This window comes from Eutrigla gurnardus (assembly GCF_963514095.1).
Source record: "Eutrigla gurnardus genome assembly, chromosome: 2".
Taxonomy (NCBI): Eukaryota; Metazoa; Chordata; class Actinopteri; order Perciformes; family Triglidae; genus Eutrigla; species Eutrigla gurnardus.
This window is the reverse complement of record NC_139916.1, coordinates 4,433,109-4,459,662: the sequence shown is the minus strand read 5'-3', so window position 1 is coordinate 4,459,662 and position 26,554 is coordinate 4,433,109. Positions and strand designations below refer to the sequence as shown.

Sequence of the window (26,554 nt, the reverse complement as noted above, 5' to 3'; positions counted from 1 at the left end):
TGTGTTTCAGTGGAGAAAGTTGCTGCTGTTTGAAGTATTATTTCATTCATAAGTCTTTGCATGTTTTTTTGTTGTTATCTTGAAAGTGTCTTTTAATTGATGCCACCTTGTTGCCCGACCTCAGCGATTGATTGGTGAGTATAAAGTTATCAATGATTGAGAAAGTTGCAGTATCTTTCTAATAAATAAATAGTCTCTGATTTTTGTTGTTGTTTTGAGCTGTTTTAAATTTGTTTTAAAGGTGTCTCGTTATCGATATTTCTAGACCTCAGCGATTCATTTGTGAATACAAAGTTATGAGCAAGTCAGTCGTCTTCCTCTTGTAAAAGTGAAACACTGCGTTGTTTGAAAACCTTAAAGCCTAAATTTAACTTTTAATTTTACTTCTTGTATATTACTGCAGTACAAGTGTAAAGTACAAGTACACTTACTCAAGTACTGTACCTTGTATGATTGTGAGATACTTGTACTTTATTTAAAAAAAAAATGTTTTGCTACTCCCACTACATCTCGGAGTCAAATATTCTACTTTGTCTACTCCATATCTCAACTCCACAATCAAAACCTTTTTCTTATAGTACTTGAAATCCCTGTAACATACTGATAGCAATGAAGAAGTTAAATGCTCTGACATAAAAAAAAAAGTAAAAATGTCATCTGTGACCGTGGCAGGACTGTAAAACCTCGTCCAATCAAAAAAGTCGGGCCGGAGAAAATAATTGGACGGCCTGCCTGTCTGTCAAAGCTTACTTCCTGGTTGAGCCGCTTTTGAACAGTTCTGAACGAAGGGGGCGGGACTTTGACGGTTCATCCATGCATTCAAGGACAAAATCATCATGTGTGTGTGTGTGTGTGTGTTCTAAGGAGGAAACTAGTTGAGCAACTCTATTTGCCTTCTCAAACAGAGAGGACCTGCCCTAGAACACACACACACATAGCAGAGCAGCAGCAGTTAGTTTCTACCTGTAGAAGAGAGCAGATGAGACTCTTGCAGTGAACAGGTGAGCTGATGAACAGGTGAGCCGACGGTCATCGGGATCATTATGTCCATCAGCGTGACTCTGAGGAAGCTCTCCAACCTGCCGGGAACATCGGACAGAAAGGTGGAACTGTGCTTCAGAGGTCAGTAACTCGCATGTTCATGTCCAAATGGAACAAAATGTCTCCGAGCTGAAGTACGCACACTACTCTGACTTCAGTGTACTTCTGCTTGAAATACTCCACTTGAGTATTTCCACTTGATGCTAGTGTTTTTTATACATGACAATTGAGAGGTTACTGGTTACATACTATAACACTGATCAAAACAGGTTTTTATAACCGGCATTTTAATTGTGCACAGCAAATTTAACACTCTCAGAGTTAAAATTAACACTGACCCAGGGTTTATATGGGAACCACTGCAAAAGTGTTAAATTAACACTTTTGAAAGAGTTAAAATTATAAACACTATGATAGTGTAACTTAAAAAAACTCTTATATTGTTCATTATCAACACTATAATGAACAATATGAACACAGGTCAGTGTTATTTAATGACTATCATAGTGTTCATTATTTACTCTTTGATCAATTACAAGAACACCAGTTAGTGCTAATCAACCAACACTTGTGGTATAAAGGATTAACACTTTAAAAGATGACAATAACACTGACTAGTGTTATTTAATAACTATTATAGTGTTCATTTTAACACTGGTTGGTGTCATTTAATAACTTATAGTGTACATGATTAACACTAATAAATAACAAAAACACTTTTCAAGTGTTACTCAATAACTAGTATGGCTTAAGTTAATGTCACTTTTACTGTCTACAAAAACTCCACTTTAAGTAAAACTCCTGCAGTCAAAAAGAAATATATTTATTTTTTACTAACTTACTTATTAAGTTACTTATAAAGCTAGGCGGTCTCTTTATGTTGGATGTCCCTTCAGTTTGTTATATTATTATATACATTAACATGATACATTAGTCTGTGAGTAACATTCTACTGTTGTGAATCTAATTTCAAATGTTTTTTTATCAAAGCTTTGAGTCTTACATGTTAATTTAATGTAAGTAATTTATTTAATTTGGACGTGTGGAGGTTTATCGGACCTCGCTAGGACAGGGTGGGTCAAAGTACATGGATATCTTTGTTGGTTTAATTTAATTTCCACATAATGAACAAATAAGGAGGATCAAACAAAAGAAACGCACCTTCGTCATGTGTTTTTTAAAATGTTTCTGCCTGATAACATAGTAGTGACATAAGCGACACATCTATCAAAGTCTTCACTGAACACATTTGATGTTTAATTTTAATGTGATTTTATAGTATGTGCACTTCTCGTATCGATGCATCAAAAAACGAGACAGGAAAGCTGAAGGTAATATATCAAGTGTACAGGGTAATGGATTAAAAAGAAGAATAGATATTTTGTGTTAAATAATAACTATCTCAGAGGTTTCATTATTTAGTGTTTTAACATTAACAAAATAAATGTTGGAAATCCAACAACAGTCCATTAATCGTCTCCCAACTGGACTGATGAACACTTTAATGCATCAGTAATATGATGTAAATAATTCTGAAAGTTGCAATCCTGCATGACGAGTCATTTTCCTTTTGGTACTTTTGGTATGTTTTATATGAAATGTATTTTACAAATGTAGTTTTTCTACTTTTACTTTAAACATCTGCACACTTTTCCCCACCACTGTATTTGTGGTAATTGTCACAACCGTTGCTATGGTTACCTGTGTGTCTGTCCCTCCTCCAGGTTTCACCCATAAAACCAGAGCCCTGCAGTGTGAGAACTTGGTCATCTTCAACGAGGTCAGTAAACCAACATCACCTATACTCAGAACTAGGGGTGTGAATCTTTGGCTTCACTTCGATTCGATTAACGATACAGTAGTTGGCGATTCGATTCAAGGACGATTTTTTTTTGTAACGATTCAATTCGATTCTGTAAACCACGATTCGATTCAGTAACTTGTAACCAAAATTCTATATCCATGAAATAAACATGCAATAATGTGAGTGAGACAATCTGTATTCTTCTGAAAGGTGAACAAATAACATATTTATTCTAGAAAAAAAAAAGTTCTGCATAATATTTTATGCTGAATACAAAAATGTAATTAAACATTGCTCAGTTATTTTGAACATTATTCAATAGACTACATGCTGGCAGGGGAGAGAGTGTCTTAAATGTATTGAAACATTAATCATAAGTAAGAATCACGATTCATCCGATTAAATGCATTTATATCGACTATTGGTGAAGCCAAAACGATTCATTTATTTTAGCAGATCGATTTAGTAGAATCTATAGGACTGACTATCGATTCATCGATTAATCGATTGTCAGTCCTATAGATTCTACTAAATCGATCTGCTAAAATAAATAAATAGAATGAATCGTTTTGGCTTGTCAGTTCGGGTGGAAGCAGCTGAGATTTAAACCACATGACCGCAAGTAAATTTGTTATGTGTGTGTGTGTGTGGTGTGTGTGTGTGTGTGTGTGTGTGTGTGTGTGTGTGTTAGTTACAACAGGTAGCTGCAGTTGTCAGATTGAAACTATTTTAATGGAGCTGATAGCAAACTGTACCACTCCTACAGTAAACACACACACACACACACACACACACACACACACACACACAGCCGCTCCTTCAACACACACACACACACACACACACACACACACACACACACACACACACACACACACACACAGACACACAGACACACACACACACACACACACACACACACAAGTGATTCTATTTGATTCCTGTACAACACTGAGGCCCGCGGGGCTCCTGGAGAACTAAAACAACAACAAAATAACAGCTCATGCATTCATCTATTCATGTTCCTCAGAGGATGAATCCAGATTACCTTAATGATCCTCTGACTCATCTCGCCCCAGCATCAGGTCAAAAAGTTGAATGTGTCCACTGCTTTGGTTTATGACTGACAACCTCAGAGTGCCTCAGCTTGCACTTTACGTTTAGTGCTAGTTAAGTTAGCATGCTAACAGGCTAATCCAAGATGGTGAACACCGGGTCCGCTACATGTCGGCATGTTAGCATTGTGAACATGTTAGCATTACGACCATAAAACATATGGACGCGGTCTCTTTGGCGAAGAGTTTCTGAAGTGTTGTTATGAAGCTTACATAGCTAACATATCGAAAACAAAGGACATGTTAATTGATTTTAGCAAACAAATTCACACATATGATGCCACAACCATAAGAGGTCAGTTACTGGAATGTGTGGAATCCTACAAATATCTTGGGACTATCATTGATTTTAAATTGAACTTTCAAGAAAACTGTGAAACTGTGTGTAAAAAAGGACAACAGCGTTTGCACTGTCTGAGAAAACTGTCTTACTGGAATGTTGACAGAACCATGATGATTCTTTTTTATCGTGCTTTTATCGAGTCCGTTTTATCCTTTTCTTTGGTGTCATGGTTTGGAAGCCTTTCTACTAAAAACAAGAACACACTGAATCAAATTGTGAAATGGTCAAGTAAGCTGATAGGTGAGCCACAGCTGAACCCTTCTTCCCTGTATACCAGACAGTTACAGCGGATAGCCACGACCATTTTAAATGATAGTTTACACCCTTTGCACAGTGAATTCCAGTTTCTTCCCTGTGGACGGAGGTTGTCAGTCCCATACTGCAGAACAAAACGTTATAAAAACAGCTTTGTTCCAGCCGCAGTAACACTAGTAAACAAGCTGTAGTTTGCACAAAAGATGCACAAGTCACTTTTCGGAGCATGATGTATCCCCCTTTTTTTTTTATCTATTTATTTCATGAACTGCAGCACTTTCTGTCGAGACGAAGCTGTCTCTTGTTTTATGTGTATGTGTTCTTTTTAAATGTCCTGTTTCTAATTTGATTGTTCGTTTTCTGTTGCCTGTTGAACTCTCGACTGCAAAACTAGTTTACCCTTGGGTATCAATAAAGTAACCTGAACCTGAACCTGAACCTGAAGCTCAACACGGGGCGTCCCTGGAGTCAGCCTCAAGTGGCCATTAGATGAACTGCAATGTTTGGCTGTTTTCTTTCTTCTTTTTTTTTTACTCCAATACATCAAATAGATCCTGAGGAACCACATGACAGGCTGCTGAGGCTCATGGGTACTGTAGTTGTGCAGACCAAGAGGAGACATTTCTACCTCACGATCAGAACAGAACGCTCACGAAAACAAACTTTTATTCCTGTGTGTGGTTTTACAAAGGGATCTTATTTGTTGAACCGGAGGCCTCCACCCATGTCGCCTCCTCTACACCTTTATGTTGATACAATCACTGCCTACGGGTGAGATAATGTAATTACAGTCACCACGGTGTGACATGAACACAGCAGAGAGCTCCATGAGTATCCATGTTTAGTCTCCCTGAGTCAGGCTGCTGTTTGCTCTTCAGGTGTGGCCAGGTGTGTGTGTGTGTGTGCGTTTTAACCTCGCACATGGTGATTAATTGTTGTCATGGAAAATATCCAGCTTCAAGACAGAAATAGTCTCTTTGCTCTAGTTTGAGTTTTTCTTTCTTGTAAACAGAAGCGTTGTCTAATATCAGTGTGTGTCGGCCATTAATCACAGGGTTGGTGGTTCAATCTCCACATCCGAAGTGTCTTTGAGCAAGAAATGAATCGAAATTGTTCCCAATGTGTGTGTGTGGTTGTGTTGACCTTTTGTTTCACATGAGAAGAACGTTTATGAGCATGAATTCGGCAAATTGTACTAAGAAAGTAACCTGTGTGTGTGTGTGTGTGTGTGTGTGTGTGTGTGTGTGTGTGTGTGTGTGTGTGTGTGTGTGTACACATGCAGCATTTCCAATGGCCTCACTATGGTCAAGTGATCAGAAATGAAGTTTTGACCGTCAGTGTTTACAACTGCAGTAGGGTCTTCTCTAACAGGTAAACACACATACACACACACACACACACACACAAACATACACATTAACACATTAATATTGTATTCATATCGTGTGTGTGTGTGTGTGTGTGTGTGTGTGTGTGTAGACTGCTCGGTAACCTGGTCGTCGGTCTCCAGCATGTTATTACCGCGGGGAAGCTGTTTCTACGGGAACCACTCACTGATGCAAACCTCTGCCGGACTGATGTAAGGAAATACTAACAAACAAACATACACACAAACAAACAAACAAACAAACAAACAGCCTTCGTTGTACAAGATCTCACTCCAGGTTCGTCTTCTCTCTCTGTAGATCTACATTGAGTTGGACGTCCGGTATCATCCGGTCGAGGGAACAGCGGGAGGCTGGGAAGGACGCGACTTCTTGAGGGTCGAAGACGAGGACGAGTAAGACCAGAGAACATCTTTTCCACTGACGCAAGTTATGAGAATGGAAAGATTTCTTCAAGACATTAACTCCTTAAAATATCATCAGTCGGGTTTTTATTTGTCCAAAGAAACTACCCTGAGCTTTATTTGTTTAAAACTTGTCTTTGTGTGTTAAATCAGTGCAGCTCTGACTAGACTGGTCTAATTGTTGTCTCTTCCTTCACCTTCAGATCAGCTCTGGTCATCAAAAATGGCAGCGTCATTGACCCTGAAAGGTGAGATGGCACACGAATAAAGGTGTGTTGGCACAAAACCGCTGAGCAAACTTTTTCAGTGGTGAGATCCTCCTCCTGTCGTCACTGAATCAGAAATAGAGACTCAACATAAACCGTAAAATGGTAAATGGCCTCATTTATATTCCATTCATTCACACACCGACAGCGATCAACCACGCAGGGCGACAGCCAGCTCGTCAGGAGCAATTAGGGTGAGGTGTCTTGCTCAGGGACACCAGGCACTCAGCTAGGAAGAGCTGGTGATCGAACCGCCAATCTTGCAGTTACCAGCTATCCCGCTCTACCTCCTGAGCTAAACCCCCCATCAACATATGGTAGCGGTCTGTGGTCTCCCAGAGGTCTACGAAAAACCTCACATTAGTCCAGAGACCAGACCAGACTATGTGTAGAAACCAGAGACTGTCTACGGTACAAACAACAAGGTCGATGCTGTATTTATGTCTAGATGACGTTATTTTTAGTGTTGATGGAGCAGCTAAAGTGTTAGCATAGCATAGCTCCGATAGATAGAGACTCCATTCACAAAACAAGCGTTTTAAAAGTTGTTTGCTTGTTGTCTTGCAGACAGACCAAACAAACCATGACTTCACACTTTTTTGTGTGTCATGGTTTGGCATCATTTAGTCATTTTGGCATCATTTAGTTTTTTTTTTTAAATTGCAATTAAATCACAACAAAATAGTTTATTTTTGGTTCATACCGCTGTAGTAAACCAGCCGATGTGTGTCTTTCTATTCACAGTGAATACAGCTCAGTGAAATTCACTGAGCACCAAAATGTAATCCTCATCCCCGGGAACCAAATACTCCTCCCACCCCAACAAAGTATACAGTACTTACTCTTCCTCCATCTCTGTCTCTCTCTCTCTTCCCTGTCAGTCAGCCGACTATCACTCGCCCCGGTCTGCTGGAGAGAGAGGCTCGTCAACTGGGGAGGAGCCTGCTCCGGACTGGGGACGACGACGACGGCGATGATGACGATGATGATGACATGATGGACATGGATGATTCCGACATCATCTTCACTCCTCTGCTGAGGTCTGATACTTAACTGTCTGTCTGTTTACCCGAGTTCTGTCAATTCATGAACTGCTTTCAACAATGTGTGGGTGTGTTTGTGTGCGTGTAGTCGTAGCAGGCCGTTGTCCAGAAACATTGCTGCCGCGACGCCCAGAGTCCAGAGCTTCCAGGTGAGTTTATTCATCTGTTTTTTTAGGGCACTTTTCTGTGTCCACGTTCAAAATGTAAAATTACATTTCAAATTTGGTGCCTTCTTGACCGAGAAAAAAGGCAGACAGTGACTTTCTGGCGCATGTGGATGGAAGACAACAACTCCCACAATGCACAGCTGTAACAGGTCTGTAGTCTCAGTGAGAAACTAAATGTAAAGTCCCGATAACAAGTGTGTGTGTTGTGTGTGTTGTGTGTGTGCAGGTGAACGTGAACATCCACGAGGCTCAGAAGCTGGTTGGCGTGAACATCAGTCCTGTTGTCTTCATCAGGGTGGGAGGTCAGAAAAGACACACCGCGACACAGAAATCCACCAACTGCCCCTTCTACAACGAGGTACTGAGAGGAGCCGAGTCAAATTCAATTTTCATTCAGATATCTTGTGGTTAGAAAACGTCTGGGTTAGTTTTTACCTCACCAAAATGTAGCCCAACTTTTTAGCGTTTATTGAGCCCTTTTTCCCAACGAACTAGCATGAGTTTTATACGTTTCCAGTATCTTCACTCGAGCTTGAGTGAACTAAAACCTACATCCTTAAAGACAGGATGATCGCCAGCAGGACATCGGGTCATTAACAGGTTAAACCTGTCTGTTACCCGTCACCTGTCTCCTCTCCTCTTTCAGAACTTCCTGTTTGAGTTTCACGAGACTCCAAATCTTCTCTTCGACAAAGTCGTAGAGATAAAGGTCAGTTCTGCTGTTTGTATTTGTTTGTTTTTTTCACTTCTGTAGCTGTCAACATGGTGAGAAATGTGGGCGTGGCCACAGTGAACACCTGTAAATGTCCCCTCCTCCCACAGGTGTACCACAGGCGGATTCTGGCCTTCCTGATCGTCCACATCGGAACCTTTAAGATTGACCTCTCCACCGTGTACAACCAGCCAGGTACCAGTGCTACTCACTCGCTACACCGATCAAAGTACCATACAGTACTCGCTGACCTCTGACCTCTGACCCCCCCTTCCTACAGACCACCGCTTCTACCAGAAGTGGGCTCCTCTCACTGACCCGGCAGACACCAGGTCAGGGATCAAGGGTTTCGTCAAGGCCAGCATCAGCGTGCTGATGAAGGGCGATGCTCTGAGTATGCCCAGTCTGCCGCCACCCTCGTCTGGAGGCAGCGATGACATAGAAAAGTCAGTAATGACTCATTTTGAATATACCGTATATATATATATATATATATATATATATATATATATATATATATATATATATATATCATTGCAGCAAAGTTATTTATTTTGGGTTCATAACGCTGTAGTAAACCAGCCGATGTGTGACTTGATAGATACATAGAATACAGCTCTGAGCAATTCCCAGAGCAGCTCTGGGTGATGTTATGATCTGCGTTTGGTTTCCCAGGAACCTGCTGCTTCCTCGTGGAATGCCTGCTGAGCGTCCGTGGGCTCGGTTCCGTGTCCGGATCTACAGGGCCGAGGGTCTGCCTACCATGGAGGCCGGGCTAATGGCCAAGATGTCAAAGGCCACCGACCGGACGGTCTTCATCGATCCCTACGTACACGTGACCTTCGCTGGACAACAGGTACTCAGACGTGTATATTCAGGAATTGTTTTATATATTGGACTTCACTGATCGGAACATCAAGTATCAAATTCTTCAAGGTTCTTCAGATGGAAACACGAACAGAAATAAAGAAAAGGGGACTTTTTCTTACTAGTTTAGTTTCTCTGCGGTCTTTTGATTCTACAGTTGAGAATCACCCATTCAGAAGTGTTGTGTTTGTCTGCAGGGCGAGACGATGGTCGCCAGCGCCACCAACTGTCCAGTTTGGAACGAGGAAATCTCTTTCATCGAGCAGTTTCCTCCTCTGGCTCAGCGAATCAGAATCCAGATCCTCGATGATATCAAGATGGGAGACATTGCCTTGGCAACGCACTTCCTGGACCTGCAGCAGATTTCTGACCCCAACAGGAATGGTACGACCTGCAGTTTATACACACAAATATTTTCACTTTAATGGAACTCATCCAACACTTCATTTCTAATTGACCTGTTTTATTATATTTTTTTCGTAGACTTACTGTACTGCTGTCTATGCTTTTAACTGTTAACTAATTAATTCAAGTTGTCAAAATAGAACATGCTTTTAGCTGAGTGATGTGACATAACTTCATTGTTGAAATGATGTGTGAACTGATCATTTACAATAACAGGGAAATATCTGTCCGTCTGCAGGCTTTAACCCCACCTTTGGTCCAAGTTGGGTGAATTTGTACGGTTCTCCTCAGAACTCAACCCTCGGAGACATCCACCAGGTAAACCTGACACGAACAAATGAAAACCTAACATTTAAAGCAATACATTTTGGGAAATACGCTGGTTTGCTTTCTTTCTGAGAGTTAAACGAGATGATCAATACATCGCATGTCCGCATCGCAAATATGAGGCTACAGCCGCCAACTGATAAGCTTAGCTTAGCATAAAGACAGGAAACTGGGAGAAACAGCTAGCTTGGCCTACCACCTCTAAAGCTCACTAATGAAGTGTGTTTGTTACAGCTGCAAGGCAACCAATGGAGACGACAGGAAATCGCTGCATCCAGCCAAGAAATAGTGCAGCAGCCCACATTTTAACACTTGTTTAGAGTCTTTATGCTAAGCTAAGGTAGCTGTGATGAGCCAAACAAAGCTGCCAATCTTTATTCTTTATGACAGCACAGTCGATGCTACAGCGAGGCTTTTGTTGGGTGGTTTAAGTGGGTCGGAATACGGATAGACTCATCCAGTCCTCATGTGGGCTCAGTACCGGTGTTGGCCGAGCCATGTGCCTAATCAAAAGTTTGCTCCATACCATAACATGTTGTATTTCTGTCCCTTTCAAGCCACCTATTATTCATAAAATACCAGAACTATGAAAGACTGAACAAAACTGATCCAAACTGAAGTGACCCATCCCTCGCTCTTCTTTCAGGCTCTGAACCAGGGTCTGGGTGAAGGAATCTTCTACCGGGGTCGAATCCTCCTCGGTCTCAGCGTGGAGGTTTACAACTCCCCTGGTGCTGTAGTCCCAGATACTTCCTCCGCCGCCTTAGGAAAGGTAACTCCTACTTACTGTTTTTCATAAGAGTAGCATCACAGTGTAGGTCACCGCAGTCTTTTAACCAGAAGAACACGTCACCTGTTGCACTTTTGCTACCTTGGTAACCATAATATCTGATGACATCCTATGTGACCTTAATGACACTCACCGGATGTCCAAAACGTTCTCACATGACCTTGTCGTATGTCACATGACCTCACTTACTCTTATGTGACTCCATGAAGGTGAAGGGAGCTTTTGGAAAGTTGGGACTGAAGAAGAGGAGCAGCAAGAGCGAAAAGAATAATGAAGGTCAGTCTATTGAGGGGAACAGGAGTAATGAGGAGGGTGAACTACCTCTAAATCGGACTTGAAAACCAGTTTAATGTTTTCAGTTTCACCTCTGAGGGTCCAGTAGCGACACCAAGACAGACATGTTAGCCTAGCTTAGCATGCAGACTGGAAGCAAGAGCAAACTCGTAGCCGTTCAAGAACTAACAAAGAAAAGTTGGACCACAAGCCTTTTTTTTCCTCAGCATGTCTTGATTGGAGACCTCAGCCTGTATATGTAGTTTATTCATGGGTTTGTTTACTTGTTGTTGCCATAGCGTCATTGGCCGACGACTCGGGGGAGGCAGGAGTCGAGGTTCCAGAAGCTGTTACTGTGGAGGTTGAGGAGATCCACCCACTCCCAGAGGTCAGTGTCGCCAGGGATGCACCTTTGTAGAGACCAAGTCAAATCTCAAGTCTTTAAAAGGGGCTGTCTGTCAAGTCTCATGGTTGTACAGACATGGGCTGAATGCCCTCGGGTCTGCTTCGGACACTAGATACCTCTACCATTACCTGCCCACGGTATTCCAGGTAGAAAAGAGAGTGATGTCCTGCAGTTCTCACATATTTCCTCTTATGTTTCTTGCCTCAGGGTTTCCTGGGACAGAAGGAGGACTTTCTGTTGTTCGCGTCTCTGTTTGAAATAACTATGATGGACCCGTCTGTAGGAACCAAACCGGTGTCCTTCGAACTCTCCATAGGTAAACCGTACATTCTTTGTCCTGGATATCTGTCTTAAGTGTGTTTGACTTTTTCTATTTTTTATAAATCAAGCTTTAAAATGGTTGTCAATTAATTTTCTAATCAAACAATTAACTATTCGTTTCATTTCTAATATGTAGGACTGGTTCACTGCTTTCCAGTCCAGACATTAGTCAAATGTCATTTCCCATAATTTATTATCAAGTTACACCCAAGTTAAATCCTTTGGCTGCCTGGTGTTCAGATGTGTAGTTTTACTTCCAACATCAAACCCCTGAGACCCATCAGCTGTTTCTGTTTCTGGCAGGGAATTTTGGGAAGGCAGTCAGCGTTGGGAAACCCAAGAAGAGCCAGAGCAAGGAGGAGCTGAGGAGGAGCAGGGAGGATCTCAATGAGGAGTCACAGAGTCTGCTGGAGTCAGAGGATGAGCTGGACAGAGAGGAGGTGCTGAGTCCAGAACCAGAGATGAGATCAGTGTCTGCTGCTGTGAGACCCCAGTCCACCGAGTACAACAAGTATGTAACCACTCTATGCGCACACAAGTACCCCGGCTGTCATGGTGGCAAATGGCCGAATAAGACAAGCCCTACATCTGGGTGATCCCAAAACTTTGCCGAATTAGATTGGATAGATAATATCTCCAATGTGTTCTGGGACTTCCCTGGAGACACTTTACCAAACCAACCACCTCCACAGACGTGTAGTAAACCAGCCGATGTGTTTCTTACTATTAACGGTGAATACACCTCCGGGTGATTTTATGACAGGAAGTGGTTTGGTTTTACCGGCGTATCTGGGACTTTCACAACATGTACATGTCTGTCTCCCAGGTCCTTCCAGTGTATTCCTCTCCAGCCTCCCTCCGAGAAACAGAAACCGTGTCTGTTTATCTGGTGTCAGTTTGAAGATCACAGCTTTCGTTTCTATCAGGCCAACTGGGTCCACAAGACGGCCGATAGGCTGGTGAGAGTCGTGGAGTCATCTTTGATTTCCAGTTATCAACACTTGGTGTGTTATCGCCACTCAATGCCTACAAACACTTTCCTCATTTAGGAGATCGGCCTCGATCAGGTGGATCGTCTCACGAGGAGGCCGAGAAGTAAGGCAAAGGAGCGTTTGGTGGACGTGCTCCTGGAGCTGGTGGTCGCCTGCAAGTCAGTGTCCTCCTTCTGAACATTTCTATTGGAATGGATTCACTTTGGTTTGATTTTATTTCCATCCCTGCTTGTCTCTCTCCGTCTCCGTCTCTGCAGACAGTTTAGTGTTTTAGCAGACAGGAGGAGTCAGTCTCGTCCAAACAACCTGGACAAACGCAGGAAGGAGTTTATCAAGAAGAATTTGGTGAGTCTCTCTTTCTACCTGTCGCCATCTACCCACCTGTCTGTCTGTCTTACTGACTTAATGTCGGCCTGTCTCCAGCTGTTTCTGGCCAGACAGGCGATGAGGACCAGGCGGAGGATCACCAGGCCGACGGTCAAACAGTGGTTGATGGAAAGCAGGAAACTCCTGAGGAAACTCCGCCTGCTAGCTAAAGAGGTCAGAGGTCATAGAGTGGTCACCATAGGTTTGCAGTATGTTCATGTATGTCTGAGGTTTGACGCCGCCTCCCTTAACACAACCCTCTCTCCAGCCCCAGGCTACCATGCCGGACGTGTTTCTATGGTTACTGAATGGAAGAAAGCGATTAGCTTACGTCAGGATCCCCGCCTACTCCATCATCTTTTCATTGGTGGAGGAGCAGAGGGGGCGGGACTGTGGCAGGATCACCACACTCTACATGAAGGTTACGATGCAAACACTGACGTCCAATCTCTAAAATCGTCCATTCCGTCTCTAACAAAACGTCTGTCTGTCTGCCTGTCCAGGCTCCGGGGTCTTCACCGAGTGAGGTCTTTGTGAAGGTGGAGGTCTACCTATGGCTCGGTCTGACCAAGTACAGCAAGGAGGCCATCACCAGCTTGCCGGAGGAGTTCATGCCGGTCTATGAGGAAGAGGATGAGGAGCAGATGAAGGCGGTAGCCCCAGGGAGGAGGAAGCTTCCTGTCAGTCTGTCCTGCCAGGGTGAGTCAGTGGGGGGAGGGGGCACAAAACTTCTTGTCTGTTGATGATAAATGGAGGAAAGTGTGTCCTTAAAAATAAAAGCCGGTAATTCATTTTATTTTGACAATATCAATCATGAAGTCTGTCCTGGTTGGGTGAAGCAAGACCAGCTACCTGTTCCTAGAAAACTTTCAAATGGACGTTTACAAGACATGTTGGCCCTACTTTTATATAATAATCACAAGGAGGCGATAATAATCGTCAATACGACAGATACATCGATCATAAAGGACTTGATTTTCCTTCTTCCCTTTGAAAGACAGAAAACAAATCCACTAATGTATGAACCCTTGCATTCAGGAATACAAAGGTGAATTTGTTCCATGAAAATATCTGATTCGTTAAATTATCTTTGGACATATTTCCTCTCAGCAATTAAGTGTTGAAGTCAAGAGCATTTCTCTCCTGGCCTCCCAGCTTGGCAAATTGCCTTGCCTTGCGCCTGATGCAATTTATCGGCCTGGATTATTAATTGATTATCGATCACAAGGAGGAGAGACAGTTCAGTGTCGGCAATGTAATTTGCCATGTTGAACATGGATTTTGATCAGTGTTTCTGTCCTTCATCATATCACTCTGAAAGGGATCCCGACGATATCGTTCGCCCGTTTAATCATAATTATCTTGTGGACTATGGTTTTAGTTTCTCTCTCTCTCTCTGCAGACAGCAGGTACTTCCAGCTACGATGTCACGTGTACCAGGGGCGTGGCATCATGGCTGGGGATGATAACGGCCTATCGGATCCTTTCGCCAAGGTCGTCTTCGCTACGCAGTGTCAGGTCACCAGGGTAGGTGTATCTGTCCCCTTGGTTACAAGATTGTGAAATTCTCCCAATTCACATGCTTCGACCTCCGCTCAGAGATGGTATCATGTCACAACATGTTTTTATGTTGTAGAAGAAGACAGCCAATCAGAAAGAAGGATGTTCTGTGTCTGTAGTATAATGTTTAAATAAAGTTTATTTATATCAGTGATTCAGTGACTTGCATAAACACGGTGTGTTCAGCAGGAGCTGGACTTTTAATTCCTACAAAATTGCACATTTCCCATGATGCAATGGGAAAGTGTCTTTCTTTAGACCCTTCCTGCCTCGGCCCTGTGTCTTTCAAACTCGACACCTCCAGTTTTACAGTTTATAAAATTGTAGTCTCAAAGCCCATCGTCTATATACGTATTCTGTGTGTGTGTGTGTGTGTGTGTGTGTGTGTGTGTGTGTGTGTGTGTGTGTGTGTGTGTGTGTCAGGTGATGCATCAGACTCTCTCTCCAGCCTGGTGTGAGTGTTTGCTGTTTGACAGAGTTCTGCTGGAGGGAACGAGGGAGGAGCTCCAACAAGACCCGCCCCTCATCACCATCAACATCTACGACTACGACAAAATTGTAACGCTTCTACTCGTCCTCGCACATTCTGCTGCTGTCGCCGCACGTGCGGTGATGTCATAACAGGTGTGTTTTATGTGCGTGTGCAGGGAAGTCCGAAGCCTCTGGGTCGGGCGTTCGCCGAGCCGGAGTTTAAATTCGTGGAGCAGTACTACAAGAAGCCCTCCCTCAGTTTCTATGACATCAGCATGGGCAAGGCCGCCGCCGGCGAGCTGTTGGCCGCCTTCGAGCTCATCGAGCTGGACTACACTTCGTTTGGAGAGGTGACACACCTGTCAATCAATCTAACAGTGATAAAAACATTGTCTGGTTCATCCTTATAAGGAGGTTTGATGCATTAAGACCCCACCTGAAGGGTTGCATCTACCAGTTAACATGGAGCAAGATCCTATTACATCATCTTAAACTGGATGCCCTCCCACTCCAGGCAGGTTAGGTCATCTGCATAATCTGGTTTGGTTCCAAGGAACTGATCATCTGACTTTTTAGCGATTTCCCTGTTTTCCCAGATAGCAGCTGTTTATTTTGGTGAGTTAAAAATGATAGAAGTGATGGACAAAACCAAGAGTTGTACCAAAGCCAGAACAATCCTCAAAAAAAAAGCAGCGTTGGTGAATTAATTTGAGATAGTGAACATCATATCACCCTCTGCAGCCCAGCATCTCCAGCAGTGTGGACCCCCAGGAGCTCACCTACGTGGAGGAAGAAGAATTTTACATCATCCCAGACGGAGTCCGACCGGTTCTGAAGACCTTCAGAATCGAGGTATCTCTCTCCCACTCTCTCTCCGTTTGTAGATGTGTTCCAGTGTTTTTTGGGGGTCCATCAGGGTGTTTGCTCTCTGCCTTATACCCGCTTCCTACCTGTGTGTTTGTCCAGGTGCTGTTCTGGGGTCTGCGGGACCTGAAGCGGGTGCAGCTGTTTGAGGTGGAGCGTCCCATTGTGAGGGTGGAGTGTGCAGGACGACAGCTGGAGTCGGAAGAGATCGAGAGCTACAAGACTCACTCCAACTTCAAAGAGATGGTCTGCAAAATCGACGTGGTCAGTTTTCTGACATTCATGGCCACCGAGGTCGACGGATCCGGCTCAAAGAAATGACTTTACTGAAAGAAACACACACCTGCTGTAACCTTCGCTTTCCTTGTTTTCCTTGTTTCCTCTTTCGGCGTTTGGTCCAATCAGAGGCTGCCGGAGCAGTCCTACCTCCACCCTCCTCTGACGTTGTTTGTGGTGGAACATCGGGCCTTCGGGCGGCTCGCTCTGGTCGGGACCCACGTGGTCCAGAGCCTCATAGACTACGCCCCGCGTACACTCGGGGGTGAGCAAGACGAGGAGGAAGAAGAGCCAAAACCAAAAGGTGTGAGCTATGGCATGAAGTGATGGAGGTGGTGTTCACAGTAGCAGTCTAGACTATCGATATGTCTGCAGAATATATTCATCATTTCCATTGATTTAATGCCGAAGGTTTGATCAGCTGTAGCTAGTTAACGTTAGATTGGGTGTTTCTCACAGCTGTGCTCTCTGGGATTCGTAGTTTTAAAGCTTTCACGGATTTCTCTGCGTTGTCTCTACAGCGAAGCCAAAAACGGAGAAAGTCAACTCTCTGATGTCAGTGAAGCGTATCGGCCTCAGCGGCCTGCCAATCAAACAGTCGCTGATTCCCCTCAATCCCTTGAAGCTGGTTAACGTACGTATATGAATCTCCTCTGTGTGTTTTAAAAATCTGATTTCAGACGTGAAGGATCAAAGAATGCGTTTGATGTTTACACTTAAACTTCTTCAGGATCATTTTAAGAAGCTGAAGAAGAAGGTGGGGGAGTTAGAGGAGGACACGCCCGAGAAGGAGGAGTTGGATTGGTGGTCCAAATACTACGCTTCAGTGGAGGAGATGGAGAGAAAGGTGAGACACTTATTTACCTGTCTGACTGAATAAAAGTTCTGAATTAGAGGGTTAACTTTATCTCATCTCAACTGTATCTTTATTTAATCTGAAGCGGTTAAAACTTAATTTTTAGAAATTAATAATCTGCAAATATGATGAGATAACTCTATTTGATCCCAGGTCAATTTCCATGGAGATGTTTTCTTCTTTTCTTCTCAAATTACAAGATTACAAGATAATTACATCATTAAACATTGTAACAAAAGAGAATAACTACAGTAATTAATCCATTCTTTATCCTGCAGGCTGTCGAGGAGATGGAAAAGCGGGAGCTGGAGGAACAAGCAGATGCCGGTACAGTTTTAACTACTTTATTACTTTGCCAAGTTTGTCTATTTAATAAAATATTAGCAGTAGTTTTATCATTTCATTATTTTAGACCGGCAACACCTACGGCTGGTGTAAGTCACCAAGTTAAAGTGTAATTCTTCTAATGTCCACTAGATTCTGCTGTGATAAAACTATAAATATATCGAAGTGAAAAGGAAAAATGGTTCTTGGAAAGCTTTCCACCAGATTGTGGCAGTAAAACTTAACAAGAGAAGCAAGAAAATTATGAGTTGTGTTTGTTAGTATTGATAGTTTTGATTTCTTGCTTTCTTTTCTTTAGACGGGGGGAATCTGAACACGAACAACCTGGACGAGGAGGATGAGGAGGAAATCGTGGTGGTGCCGATTAAACCTCCAAAACGCAAGAACATTGCAACACTAAAGGTGTCTGTCGATCCACGGCTGAACCACGTCAGCAGTATACTCTTAGAAATGACGGTTCTAAAGGGGTTCTTCATGAAGGGCTGAGGTTCTACCAAAGCCAGAACAGATTTAGAGTAACGGTACATTTTTTAATATTTCTCCCTCTGTTTGTTTTGGACGATCAGCTGTACGGAGGTGATCTGGAGTCAGAGTTCCATCAGTTTCAGGACTGGCTGCACATCTTCCCGCTGAGTAAAGGCAAATCAAGTGCTGAGGATGAAGATGAGGATGAAGGGGATAAGGTGATGGGAAAATACAAGGTAATGTGGATGGAAAGCTGCCTGTTTGTCTGTCTGTTTCTCTGCAAATAAGTGTTTATTATTCCATACTATACCTCCTGTTCTGAAAAGTGAAGCCAATCCTGAGGTGCCTTAAACTTTCATTCTCTCTTCTGGCCATCAGGGGCCAGACTCATTTGGTTGTGAAAAGTAGTCTGATTGCATTAAAGTAAATTAGGAAATGAGCCTACTTCTCACTTTATTTATTACCTCAGTAAACATATGGTGGTAAAATACACAATAAAGAAGGGTACGCTTTAGCGTGGGGCTACCAGGTGATTGACAGGTCGCTACTGTGGCCTTGCTACCGTCGCTACCAATGCAGTTAGCTGCTAAGATGACTTAGCTGTAATGTTGACCATGAATTATAGAAGCTAAGCCAGCTTCACACCAGAAGCCAGATGGATCCAGATCCAGTGAAGTTGCTGCTTGGGGAGCTGCTCTACCCATTGTATTCATCAGATCCACCCATCGCTCCTCCACAGTCCAAATATGGTCACTTCCTTCACTGGTTGCAAAAGTTTCAAGATGGCAACGGCCAAAACCCAATGCTTCAAAACCGTAGTCCACAAATCACGATGACGTCCACTTCTTATTTACAGTCTATGTTCCTTAATCTATGATCTTTAGGGCTCCTTCCTGGTTTATCCCATTGAAGAAGGAGATGAAGAAGATGATGAAAAAGGAGATGAAGAAGGAGCTGAAGAAGGAGAAGAAGAAGGAGAAGAAGAAGAAGAGATCAAGTTTCAGATCATGAATGGAATCCCCAAAAACTCACCGCTCAAAGTCTTGATCCGAGTCTACGTCGTCAAGGTACCTGTCTTTCTGTCCATCCACAGGCCCCAGCCTTTGTACATCTTACTCACTTGAACAGTTTTATAAAAATCTCTGACTCTGGACTGATGTTACATTCAATGACGATCAGAAATTCTAAGATTGAGGCTTGGCTGATGAACGGCAACCTTTCTCAAACAACCAAATTGACATTCTGCCTTTCACAACGTCCCTGCCGACAGCAGCATTATGGGTTGTCTGGGTTTAAGCCAAGTTCGGTACAGTGTCTGTGTTCGACTGTCTCTGTTTGCGTCCTGCAGGCCACCTCTCTGGCTCCCACAGACCCGAACGGTAGAGCCGACCCGTATCTGGTGGTCCGAGCTGGACAGCAGGTTCTGGACACCAAAGATCGATACATCCCCAAACAGCTCAACCCCATATTCGGAGAGTCAGTACTTGTCTGTTTACCAGTGCTACACTCTGTCTGTCTGTCTGTCTGTCTGTCTGTCTGTCTGTCTGTCTGTCTGTCCATCTGTCTCTCTCTCTTACAGTCCGACGCTGTCTTTTCAGGGTGTTTGAATTCACAGTCTCTTTCCCACTGGAGACCGAGTTGAGCATCACAGTGATTGATCACAACATCATAGGGATGGATGAAGCCATCGGCGAGACGCGAGTCGACGTGGAGAACCGATTCTACAGCCGCCACAGACCCTGCTGCGGTCTCGCTCTTTACTATGACACGTGAGTAACGCAACACTCGTCTCGGACCAGCAACCGTGCCAGAACCACCTTTGGAACACAACTAGATGTTAGAACAGACAACAGTACGACGTGTCACAACAAGAACTTTGACATCATAATATCAGTAGGAGGACATATTAGTACCAAAACTACAAGAGAAAAGTGCTAGTGCTCCAACACCATAGTATCAATACCACAATTTTACTACCAAAACACAATACCTTGATCTATTAGAAGCAGTATTATGACAGTGCTGTGTAATGTTAGTCGCAGTACTATGACATATTAGTACCAGAACTATGATATGTCGGTAGTACGGGAATGATCACATTAGTATCAAAAATATCATGAACTATGACCCTGCGACACCAAAGTACCAGTAGGGGGACATATTAGTACTAAAAATAATACTAGTCCTACAACACAATAGTATCAAGTGTACAGTATGTGGCATGTTAGCACTAGAAGTACTACATGTTAATCCCGGTATTATGGCACCCTCTCTTATCAAAACTAAGATTTCGTTAATATCAGTACTATAAAATGTAAGTACCAGACCTAAGACATGTTATTACCAGAATTAGTTACCAAAACCAATAATAATACACTTTACATGGGATGCAGGACAAATACAAATACAGAATATAAATAAAAGTACCACTATGACACATCAATAGTATAATTCTAAAATATTGACACAGAAACTACCGTATGTGTTGTGTACGTCTGCAGTAAAGTTAGAGTACCTGTCTCAATAAATGTGTCTACTTGTGTGTCCCTCCTTCTCGACTGTCTCTCTCCAGTGAAGGTTACAATATTTGGCGCGATCAGAAGAAGCCGACGACCATTTTGGCCGAGCTCTGCAGGAATAACGGCATTGATTCGCCGGAGTACAGAGGGACCGAGGTCAAAGTCCTCAACAAAATCTTCAAGGTCCCGCCTGACGCAGTACCAGAAGGTAGGACAGATGCACAAACGTACAGGTAGACCTAGCTAGATGAAGTTAGTCACGGGTAAGAGATTATGTATATGTATGTATATATATAAATATATAGTATCATACAGCAGTGTTGTTGTGGTCACCAGCTTTGCTGAAGAAGAACCAGCGTTCTCCAGAGGAGGATGAGGAGATGGAGGAGCACCAGGCCCTGTGCGTGCTGCGGCGCTGGGGGGAGATGAACGAGTTCATCCTCGGAGCCATCGATCTGGTCCCGGAGCACGTTGAGATCCGGTCCCTGATGAACCAGGACAAACCTGGACTCCCACAGGTAACTTATACTAATCACGGTTACAGTGGAAAAAACAAACCATCTCCATCAGGAAGATCATGTGATCAGGTTTGTTGTAAAGGACTGTATTAAAGTGTATTTGACACATTGCAGTAATTTAATTTGTATTCAGGAAATAGAGAAAGTATCCGTTGCATTACTTTATATTCAAGTATTAAATGTCACTGAGATGGTTGTCTGCAAGAGAAATACATAATCATCTATCGATCAGTTTGACCTGGACAGAAGTGATGACCAATAGGTGTTTCCACCGTTACATGAGGTGTGTGTGTGTGTGTGTGTGTGTGTGTGTGTGTGTGTGTGTGTGTGTGTTCGTGTTCCAGGGTTTCCTCCATATGTGGGTGGACATGTTCCCGACGGATGCTCCAGCTCCGCCCCCTATTGATATCAAGCCACGCCTACCCGAACAGTAGGTCACAGGAATCTAATAGAATCTATCGAGTACAACAGTGTCGAATAGAATCTATCTGTAACAGTAGAATCTAATAGAATCTATCGAGTATAGCAGAGTCGAATAGAATCTATATGTTACAGTAGAATCTAATAAAATCTATCAAGTACAACAGTTGAATGGAATCTTTCTGTAACAGTAGAATCTAATAGAATCTATCCAGTACAACAGTTGAATGGAATCTATATGTAACAGTAGAATCTAATAGAATCTATCAAGTACAACAAAGTCGAATAGAATCTTTCTGTAACAGTAGAATCTAATAGAATCTATCCAGTACAACAGTTGAATGGAATCTATATGTAACAGTAGAATCTATCGAGTACAAAAGAGTCGACTAGAATCTATATGTAACAATAGAATCTAATAGAATCTATCGAGTACAACAGAGTTGAATGGAATCTATATGTAACAGTAGAATCTAATAGAATCTATCGAGTACAACAGAGTTGAATGGAATCTATATGTAACAATAGGATCTAATAGAATCTATCGAGTACAACAGAGTCGACTAGAATCTATATGTAACAGTAGAATCTAATAGAATCTATCGAGTACAACAGTCGACTAGAATCTATATGTAACAATAGAATCTAATAGAATCTATCGAGTACAACAGAGTCGACTAGAATCTATATGTAACAGTAGAATCTAATAGAATCTATCGAGTACAACAGTCGACTAGAATCTATATGTAACAATAGAATCTAATAGAATCTATCGAGTACAACAGAGTTGAATGGAATCTATATGTAACAGTAGAATCTAATAGAAAAGTAGAAAAAGGAGTAACAATATGTAACCTTTGTTGTTGTTTCCCTGACGACAGGTACGAGCTGCGAGTGATCATCTGGAACACCGACGACGTGTTTCTGGACGATGTCAACATGTTCACCGGGGAGGCGTGTTCGGACATCTACGTGAAAGGGTTGGATTCCCACGCACACCAGAAAAACCCGAAGTGTCACCTTTGCCTTGTTCCGTGTGGAAAAAAAGACCCATAATTCTCAAATAATGCAAACTTTAATTGTCTAATTCACAAAGGTCACTTTATTGGCGTCTTCAGTTTAAGCTGGTAAAGGAAACGTGTTACACCTCAGACTTGGCAGTGATTGTAGCCAGGCTACGGCATCGCCATGCGCCGCTCAAACTCGTTTATTTTGGGATGCAGATGTTGTTTGACTCTGTGTTTTACTCTTTTGTGATCTCCGTGCAGCTGGATAAAGGGAAGGGAAGGTGAAAAACAAGAGACTGATGTCCACTTCAACTCTCTGACCGGCGAAGGAAACTTCAACTGGAGATTTGTGTTCCGCTTCGACTACCTTCCTACTGAGGTACGTACTGGTGACCCCACCAACTGTACAGTTGTGGACTACGTTGTTGAAGCCTTCGAGTCCAGTGTAGCAGTTGTACAACATTTTATCATGAAAAACACTCTAAAGTAAAAATAATGTACTAAATGAACATCATGCTGGATTGAAGAAGACTTGAAACTAGAGATTGAGACCATAAACTCATGTTTTACAATGTTTACTGAGATAATACATCAAGAGAGAAGTAGGACCATTTTCTCATAGACTTCTATACAGTCAGACTTTTTCATCGCCCCCTGATGGTCAGTAGAGAGAATACAATTTAAAGGCACTTCAGATTTGGCTTCACATGGATGAACCATCCATAAACCTGCTCCTCTTCTTCCCGTAGAAAGAGGTGGTGTATAAGAAGAAGGAGTCCTTTTTCTCTCTGGAGGCGTCGGAGTTTCGCCAGCCGGCTGTTCTGACGCTGCAGGTCTGGGACTACGACCGCATCTCTGCCAGCGACTTCCTGGGTGAGACGCACGGATACATTCTCAAATATTTAGTATATTTTTTTAACAGGTTCATAAGAATTTCTAATCTCCCCTGTTCTTTACACATCTTCTGATCTGGCCCCGTTTTCATTCGATGACTTCCTGCCTGTTCATACCTCGATTAACTATATCAGTATCAGTATATGTCTATTTTTTCATCATTTACAGCACTGATGACTGATTCCAGTCATTTCTACATTGCTGTTGTTTTGATTGCTGTGGTCCCTTTTAATTTCATTTGAGAGTTGAGCTCTCATTAAATTAAAAAACAGCTCAAAGAGCGTCTCCTTCCTGTTCCCGATGGACTCCAAACTCTGAAATCTGCAGTGTTGCATTTCACTGACCATTAGCAGGCATTCTTAAATAAAAAATAAATAAATAAAATAAAACCCCCCAGGAAAGCAGAAGCAACTTTGAATCATTAGCTTTCTAGGGTAGCATTAGAAACTCAAACTTGTTTGAATACTTGCTTTTATTTGAAAATGTTCTCTCTAATTCACAAACCTCACAACGACAATTTAACAAAACACTGAAACACTGTTTCTGAGATCTAATTTAATTGTTCTGACACTTTGAGTAGCACAAACTAAACTCCAATCACTTGAGAAATCTCATAGCCACATTCTTTAAGAATGGATAAATAACATTTTTAAAATGTTGGTAATTTACGTGAACCCATTTTTTTTTAACATTGATCAAATTGAACATTTTAGAGCCTTAAAGGTTGAGTAGGTGATTCTATTCAGAAACATTCTGTTTTTGTACTTGAAATCCTCGTAATACACCGATAGCAATGAATACTGACATGAAAAAATAAAGTAATTGTCATGTGGCCGTGGCAGGACTGTAAAAACCTTGTCCAATCAAAGAAGTCGTGCCGGAGAAAATAATTGGACGGCCTGCCTGCCTGTCAACTTCCTGATTGAGCAACTTTTTGAGGTCTGAAAGAAGGGGGCGGGACTTTGTCGGTTCGGCGATGCGTTCAAAGTCCAAATTGCTGTGGTTTTTCCAAATGACTTACTCTGCCAGTTTTTGTTTTTTTATTCAATATTTGGGGAATGCAACAGAATTAATGACACTGACATCCTCTTCATCCCGCCTTTTTCCCTCCTTCAGGCTCCATAGAGTTACGTCTCAACGACATGGTGCGAGCGGCGAAGACGTCCAGTAAATGCACCATTTCGATGGCGAAGGATAGGGCCAGCCCTCGCCTCTCCATCTTTCGCGCCAAGAAGATGAAGGGCTGGTGGCCGCTGGTCCGTCCGAAGACGGCCGCGGACTTCGAGCGGGAAGAGAAGGAGAGGGAGGAGGCCAAGAAGAAGGGGAAGAAGGCCAAGAAGAAAAAGGACAAGAGGGGGGACATGAAACCGGAGGACATCGAGTACACCGACAGCCTTGGCGTCACTTTCCTACTCATGGTACAAAAAAACTCAATATTCTAATGATGCAAAGCCAAAACGCAGGAACTACACATTTACAGTCCCAGTGAATTGAAAGATAAAGTGTGTTTGCTTCTGTACCGTAAAAAGACGAGGCAAGAGAGATTTAAATCAAATCCATGGCATTTGATTGGATGGATGGAAACAAGGGCGGGCTTAGAATGTAGCGTTAAAGATACCTTTAGATGGATACCTTTTATACATGTATGACATTTGGTATATAGAACATGTCGATATACACTGAAATGTGTGTGTGTGTGTGTGTGTGTGTGTGTGTGTGTTTGTGTAAAGGGGAAGGTGGAGGCGGAGCTACAGCTGGTGACATTGGAGCAGGCAGAGGCCAACCCGGTGGGGCGGGCCCGCAAGGAGCCGGAGCCTCTGGACAAACCAAAGTACGACACACACACACACACACACACACACACACACACACACACACACACACACACACACACACACACACGCACACAAAAAAAAGTAGCATCAAAACATTCTTAAATACAAAACTCAAAATCTTTTTTTTCCAAATAGAAGTTATCAAATTAATGTGATGGAGTAAAAACTGCTAAAACAAAAAAAAGAGTTTATCCTCCAACGTGAAACACATCTTCTAAGTTATTGCAGTTTCCTCTATTTTGGATTTCCCGGGTCTTTTCCCTCAAAGGTCAACGCTTGCTGTTGGTCAACAGATCGCATTGCAGCAATTCCGTTGAAATTAACAGCTTTTTTTGTGGCGTAATGTCGCCTTTTTAAATGCTGGTTCGAGCTGACCTTTGACCCTTTGATCCATGTGTAAAGCGTCTCCTGTCCTCCTCCCACAGTCGTCCCTCCACCAGCTTCACCTGGTTCATCAACCCGTTCAAGTCCTTCTTCTTCCTCATCTGGAAGAATTTCAAGAAGTTCATCATCGCCGGAGCCATCCTCGCCGTCCTCACCGTCTTCTTCGGCCTCATCGTCTACACGCTGCCGGGGCAGATCACCGCCCTGATCGTCAACGGGTGACGAGGCCTCCGTCGCCCCCTGCTGGACGTCACAGACTGTCTTCCAGGTTTCTGACGACATCCAGTTCACGGCTGACTGAACTCATATTTACTCCTTAAACTCATCATTTAATGTGCTGACCACACTACATTACCCAGCATTCCTCTTTAATATAAGCACATCCTGGTAACAATAATCACAGATTTTTGTTTTACTGTCACATTCATCCGTCATCAGAGGAAATCACATCACATATTTATATTATGTAAATTAAGGGTTTTTTGATTCTGAAACTGGACAGATTTGTAGATTGGCGTAAATCTGACAAATCAGTACCTTTCCTATATATAAATATAACTGTATTATAAAAGCATAATTTTGTTGAATAACTATAGCTGTGCTTGCAAATTTTATACTTTGAAGTTAAATAAAATACTCAGACTCAGAAAGTTAAAGTTCTGATTTGTGTCCATTGTTTTGAAATGTGAGGTGTTATTCCTGAGTAAATAAATAAATTTTTCATATCTGTCTGAAACAGGGAGTAGTTTTAAAAGGGCGGGCTTTTTTCCCCCGGGGCTTGATATTAACTCCATATCCCATATTTCCAAGGTTACTAGCCACTCTGCATTTTTACAAGCCACAATGTTGTTGCTGGTT

General features: G+C 42.6%; 1 protein-coding gene across 1 annotated transcript; it reads left to right on the top strand.

The window, feature by feature from the left end:
* The first annotated feature begins 987 nt into the window (after window positions 1-987).
* Window positions 988-26,291, top strand: fer1l4 (fer-1 like family member 4). Its single transcript, XM_084019436.1, has 49 exons — window positions 988-1,122; window positions 2,766-2,821; window positions 5,841-5,929; window positions 6,038-6,137; window positions 6,244-6,338; window positions 6,551-6,595; window positions 7,495-7,653; window positions 7,745-7,805; window positions 8,050-8,181; window positions 8,470-8,532; window positions 8,646-8,730; window positions 8,816-8,981; window positions 9,211-9,391; window positions 9,600-9,786; window positions 10,046-10,125; window positions 10,781-10,906; window positions 11,134-11,200; window positions 11,497-11,585; window positions 11,811-11,919; window positions 12,228-12,435; window positions 12,751-12,883; window positions 12,974-13,074; window positions 13,174-13,261; window positions 13,340-13,456; window positions 13,551-13,703; window positions 13,786-13,981; window positions 14,685-14,809; window positions 15,266-15,400; window positions 15,490-15,663; window positions 16,055-16,165; window positions 16,280-16,441; window positions 16,583-16,757; window positions 16,975-17,087; window positions 17,184-17,300; window positions 17,588-17,636; window positions 17,953-18,056; window positions 18,221-18,355; window positions 19,004-19,186; window positions 19,468-19,595; window positions 19,718-19,888; window positions 20,692-20,846; window positions 20,975-21,156; window positions 21,501-21,586; window positions 22,458-22,556; window positions 22,845-22,962; window positions 23,333-23,456; window positions 24,594-24,895; window positions 25,208-25,308; window positions 25,738-26,291. Exons 1-49 carry the CDS (start codon window positions 1,044-1,046, stop codon window positions 25,916-25,918), a joined length of 6,195 nt encoding a protein of 2,064 aa, XP_083875562.1. The 5' UTR covers window positions 988-1,043; the 3' UTR covers window positions 25,919-26,291.
* The last annotated feature ends 263 nt before the right edge of the window (window positions 26,292-26,554 follow it).

Coding starts and splice junctions, on each gene's coding strand:
- fer1l4 (XM_084019436.1), top strand. CDS start 1,044: ATGTCCATCAGCGTGACTCTGAGGAAGCTCTCCAACCTGCCGGGAACA. Junction 18,057..18,220: donor AGAACATTGCAACACTAAAG/GTGTCTGTCGAT, acceptor TTGGACGATCAG/CTGTACGGAGGTGATCTGGA. Junction 19,889..20,691: donor CTCGCTCTTTACTATGACAC/GTGAGTAACGCA, acceptor GTCTCTCTCCAG/TGAAGGTTACAATATTTGGC.